The sequence below is a fragment of the Limulus polyphemus genome, unplaced genomic scaffold (assembly GCF_000517525.1).
Source record: "Limulus polyphemus unplaced genomic scaffold, Limulus_polyphemus-2.1.2 Scaffold6110, whole genome shotgun sequence".
Taxonomy (NCBI): Eukaryota; Metazoa; Arthropoda; class Merostomata; order Xiphosura; family Limulidae; genus Limulus; species Limulus polyphemus.
Window position 1 is genome coordinate 46,938 of NW_013671720.1, and position 5,825 is coordinate 52,762.

At 30.3% G+C, this 5,825-nt stretch overlaps 1 protein-coding gene across 1 annotated transcript in view; it reads left to right on the forward strand.

Moving 5' to 3' along the window:
* The first annotated feature begins 2,395 nt into the window (after window positions 1–2,395).
* Window positions 2,396–5,825, forward strand: part of LOC111089390 (leucine-rich repeat-containing protein 7-like) — a 7,440-nt gene continuing 4,010 nt past the window's right edge. The window contains exons 1-2 of the mRNA XM_022401805.1: window positions 2,396–2,447; window positions 5,203–5,385. Coding sequence (XP_022257513.1) covers window positions 5,215–5,385 — 171 coding nt within the window. The 5' untranslated portion in view covers window positions 2,396–2,447; window positions 5,203–5,214. The remainder of the gene's footprint in view (window positions 2,448–5,202; window positions 5,386–5,825) is intronic.

Consider the following 5,825-nt stretch of genomic DNA (forward strand, 5'->3'; position numbering starts at 1 on the left):
ATTAGGGTGTCACAAAAGATGTTTATCTTTTAAGCTAGTCATCCTAATCTGACCTTGTGATTAGGGTGTCACAAAAGATGTTTATCTTTTAAACTAGTCATCCTAATCTGACCTGGTGATTAGGGTGTCACAAAAGATGTTCATCTTTTAAACTAGTCATCTTAATCTGACCTTGTGATTAGGGTGTCACGAAAGATGTTCATCTTTCAAACTAGTCATCCTAATTTGATCTGGTGATAAGAGTGTCACAAAACATGTTCATCTTTTCAGCCATGGGGTCATCATAATATAACTCAGTCCCACAATGCATTGGTACAAAATAGCTGAAGAGTTGATTGTGGGTTGTGTTGACTTACTCCTTCCATATAGTCTAACACTTCAAAATTACAGACAACTAGCTCGGATATCCCTGGAGTGGCTTTGAAGAAAATTTAACAAAAAACATACTAACTGACTGTTAAGTCATTTCAAAACATCTAACATGAAATTAAATTTGTACATTAATTCCAAAATACAATAATAGCAACTCTTTACAATGACTACAACATTTCGACCCATTGTTGTAACCAATAAAATTAGAATTTACCTACTGTAAAAATTTGCTGCTAATGTATTTTTGAATTTATTATTTAGTTCAGTAGGTTCCTTATTAAACATTAAATTATTTTACAACAGTGATACATAGATATTGAATAATTCAGTCTCTCAGTCTTGCCATTAAGGTTTTAGATAGATATAGAAATATGGCAATGCTCTTAAAATCAACATGTCATGGAACTTAAAAGACTTGTTGATATATCAAACTTAATCAAATGAATATTGATAGTAAAGGGGTATCAGAATTTTAAAATGTATATATTATTCTTTTTGGCCAATTGTCAAATAAAAGGCTTTAAGTTATATTTCTTAATAGTGTAAATATATACTATGTTGTTGTTGGGCTTAGGATTATTCTACGCACTTCACTTGTTCTCAAAATAATATATATATTCGGAACAAGTTTAACGCATGTACAACAAATTCTTCACACTATAGAGATTATAGGCATATCATAAATACTATAATGTACAGTGTTCTTATTCTTGTCAAAAGTCCACTTAGGCCTATTCAATTACTTTAGAATTTCAATTGACAAGCCGAACTATCTTCTCTATTACTTTCGCACTAGTATTCTCTGCGTGTGTGATTCACTTACAGTTATGGCGCGAGTTACCTTAATCGTTTGGTCTTCTTTCTTCTAAATATCCTCTGTTCCTTTTGTGCACTCAGGCTATTTCAATTACTTTAGAACCACGCTTTAACGGAATAAATTACTTTTCTTATATTCGTTTCTACTGTCAGTCTTACTCTAACATATTAAACGTTAGGCCTATGTCAATCGTTAGGCCTATCACTTCTACAGTATTTTACTTCACTCCGAACTTTTCCTTGCCGTATAACTTTGACCCCCTTCGTTTTTGCTATTTGTCTGCTGTTTCTGCTCGTCTCACACTATTTATATCTTTATCACTTAATCGTCTGGCCCCTTTCTATATTCTTGATGTCGATGTAGGCCTACGTGATGTTAGATAGTCTCAACATCAATGGATTATGAACAAAACTTCCTACCATCGTCTGCTTTTAACTCTTATTATAACAAAACTAAAAAATAACATAGCAGTACAAAATTTATTATTGAATAGCTTCATATGCGTTGTTCTCGCCTTCTGTTTGGCTTTCTTTCATTGAGTATTCTTTTCTTAAGTTATGCAGATCAAAAATCAGCACTTCAATAAAATAAAACAGTTATATTATTACCTGATAAAAAAAATAACTTGTGTTTTGATACATTTCAGTTGTGTAGTAATACTATTTACTAAAAGAGAGAGAGAGAAAAACTGAGCACAAAAGTATACGCTGTATATATGTTAAAGATACCTCATAGATTTTATACGCTTGGTAGTCCACGAATGATGTCATCACTTCTAAATAAAGTAGATTCCTGTTTTAACTATTTGTGACGATTGCAAATAAAATATTTATAGTTTAACATGAGATTTTTTTTTCAAAAATAAACACACTATTTTGTGTTTACTGTATTTAGTTGGTAATTTTTATAAGAATATTACGAACACAGCTGTTTGATAATTAATAATGGCAACGAAATGACAAAGAAAAGTAAGTAAAATTAATATGATACTTGTATACTTTTGCTAATTAAATTATAAAATCCTGTATAATAAGATTTTTATTTATAGATTACCGAACACAGAGCAAAAAGATGTTAAACTTTACAACATAAATAAATAAGTATATATGTTACAGATATCTTCCCCATAAATATTAAAAACTATATATTTTTATTAAAATAGCATAATAGATGGCAGTAAAAAGTTGGCCAGTGACTTGAATTAACAACATTACAGATGGCGCTAAGATGAATGGATAACGAAGTTTGATTTTTCGTGGTGAGATTTTGTTTTTTATTGAATAATTTCGCCATAAATTTCAACAATGTCACATCTAGACTTTCTAAGGCATATATTCGTAATATGCATATCTCTTATGCCAAACTAATCTGTTTAGAAGCTAGTCTTCGAAATAGATTGTGACTTAAAATTAGACTATACATTCGTTTATAATTTAAATGTAGAATTAACGTTACTCGTTAATTAGGCTTAGTAGAAAATCGTAATGTTTAATCTTCTATTCTTACATAAAACTTGTGTTAAAATTGAACATAAGTAACGTTAATAGTTTTTATAGTCTTAGATCGAGTTCATTTAACCAAAAATCATTCCTATATCCTTTCTAACTCTATTATGCAAAAAGTGTTTTAGTAACATTGTTAGTACAAATACAATTTATAATTTCCTGTGGCACTATAAATTATATTTTAATAATTTTTATTATATTTAATTTATAATAAGTGTAAATGCTAGTGTTAGGATATGATAAAGAAATAGCAATAACAGCACGATATTATCAGTGTTAATGACACTAAGATTGGAAATTTTAAAACAATATGCAATAAGCAATAATTGATATTTTGGTACCAATATTATTATCAATAATAACACCAACTGTTATAATTTTTTATATTAAATGTAATACTAAGAAATAATATACTAATATAATTGTTACCAATATTAACAAAAAGTTCAGAGTGAAAGAGGAAATTATCTCCATACAACCCAATAATTAAGCTTTTCTTGGAATACAGTGTGCTATTTTAGTGTATCTCTTTAAGAAAGGATATTTAGTTATTGTAAAGGGTTCAGAGGAGAGCTACTAGGGTGGTTCTGGAGATAGGATAAGATCTCTTAACTTATTTTCTCTTTAGAAAAGTATGGTGAGAGATGATCTTATTGAAGTTTACTGGATCGTCAGATGATTTGACCGGATAATGGTCTTCAATTTCTTTATGATGTATTCTGAAGATAATAGGATATGGTCACAAGACTTAGATAGAGATAAGCTAGGCTCCAGTTAAGACAGTTTTATTTTTCTAAGAGGGTGATTATCTTATGAAATGAGTTACCCTTGTTGGCAAATATTGAATACTGGCACTTTACAAGAAGTGAGTGTGTCGAGACAACCTTGAAGGACCAAATGGTCACTTTTCTGTTATGTTAATAGAAAATAGCCATTAAGATGTTACTGATAGTAATAACAGGAGACATTTTACTAAGTCTAGTAGGCAATGTCTTTTTTGCAAGAAGGTTGTAAATAAATTGTTATATCAACAGATTTATGGCTTATGTCTCTCATAGTAACTGTATTTAGGTAAATTTGAAACAGTTGCTGAAAAAAGTGTATTCTTGATCCTACATTGATCAGCTTGTATTTCATTCAAGTCAAAACTTCAGTGGATTATAGCATCAAACACATAGTAATCTTGAATACTGGTTACAATTCAAGTTTATATATGTGTCATTTTCCTGAACTTGATAATATTAGATAATTGTGATGTTTTTTAACCTGAGCTCAGATCAATAGAAGTTGTAGTAAAGTGGATTTTAGAATATATTGGTTTCTTGTTCTGTTAGGAATGTGAACAAGTTTGTACATATGTACTGTCTCCGACTTAAAGCAGTTGAAACTGAAGCTAATAGTTTTTGTTTGTGTGTTTTTATTGCTTAAGGTGTATTATATAGTCTTCATTTTGTGGGCAATATTGCATGAAAATGACAAAAGATACTATTAAACGTTCCTTAATGTTGTGTATTTCCTTAATGTATTATTGTCCACAAAGAGATGTAACATTAAGATAAAACATACAATTATTATAAAAAGACTTTGAATCTTATTATTAGTGAAACCACCAAGAGTACATAAAGTGACCAACTATTTAGTGATAATACATTATGTAAAAATATTTTACATAAATGCTAAAGTAGACTAAAAACTTAAGTTTTGGAGTGTCGTTTTCAGTGAGAACTTTCCTTACTGGAATCAAACTCTCACCTTGCGTGTTCTTTCTCAGGCTGTGCGTTATTCGCTTGAGTTTTTCTCTTTAATGAAAATTTTCCCTCCCAAATCAACTCATTTTCTAGCATAGATGTACAAAAGCTGCCTGTTTTGGTTTCATCTGGATCTTTTATTAAAGTTCTAAATTTACATAAGCAAGAGAATTATTTCTACTGTTTGTAATAATAATATATATATATTTATATAAAATAAAGATTATTGGCCAATATTGTTAGTAAAGTTATGCAGTTGATAACTTCTAGTCTTTTTAAACCTTTAAACAATATTCTCATTTCAAACAATTAGATAAAGCCCGCTTTCACAGTTAGGAACTTGAATAACATTTCTATCAGTTGTTTATTGGCATGTTTATATAAAAACACACACACACAGTAAACTTTCATTGGATGTTTTTTATAATGTATCAGCCAGAAATTGGTTTAATATGAAAGTAAGTTTCTATGCTTAAACTGCCCACATAAAAAATTATTTACTTGATAACAATTTCAACCTAAATACCTTTAAAAATGTATGATCAACTGGTACAAGTTTACGCTGAGTATATTGTAAGAAGTTGAATATAGAAATTTTAATGTCAAGAAAAACTGTTTCATTAAGTATGTTTATATAATGGTGTACAATTGCTGAACAAGTTAATAAATTGTAACTATTAACTTTGGAAGTTAATAAGTTTCTAGCAATGCTTTTTTTTGTATGCTTTCCAATTATGTTGTATTTCTTTCTTTTCTATAGAAGTAGTGTGTAATGGCTCCAGTGTTCAGGCACTGTCCATGTTTTTGGTCAGAAACTTATGATATTCAAGTGCTGGAGTACAGTCATTGTAGTCTGAATGATGTTCCTAGTGAAGTGTTTGCCTATGAACGAACCCTTGAAGAACTATTTCTTGATGCCAATCAGATAAAGGATTTACCAAGGGTAAGTCTGATGTTTGGAATCTATTAATCAAGTTTCCTAGTATCCATTTTTAAGGAGGGTTATAGTGATGTGTTTTTCTTCCTTTTTAGCATTTTCAGTATTGCAAATCTTGTTCATTGTTGAAACTAGGCACTAGTGAGTCTGTGACCAACTGGAGACTATATCTTGTTCATTGTTGAAACTAGGCACTAGGGAGTCTGTGACCTACTGGAGACTATATCTTGTTCATTGTTGAAACTAGGAACTAGGAAGTCTGTGCTCTACTGGAGCTATATCTTGTTCATTGTTGAAACTAGGCACTAGGGAGTCTGTGACCTACTGGAGACTATATCTTGTTCATTGTTGAAACTAGGCACTAGGGAGTCTGTGACCTACTGGAGACTATATCTTGTTCATTGTTGAAATACGCACTAGGGAGTCTGTGACCAACTGGAAACTAT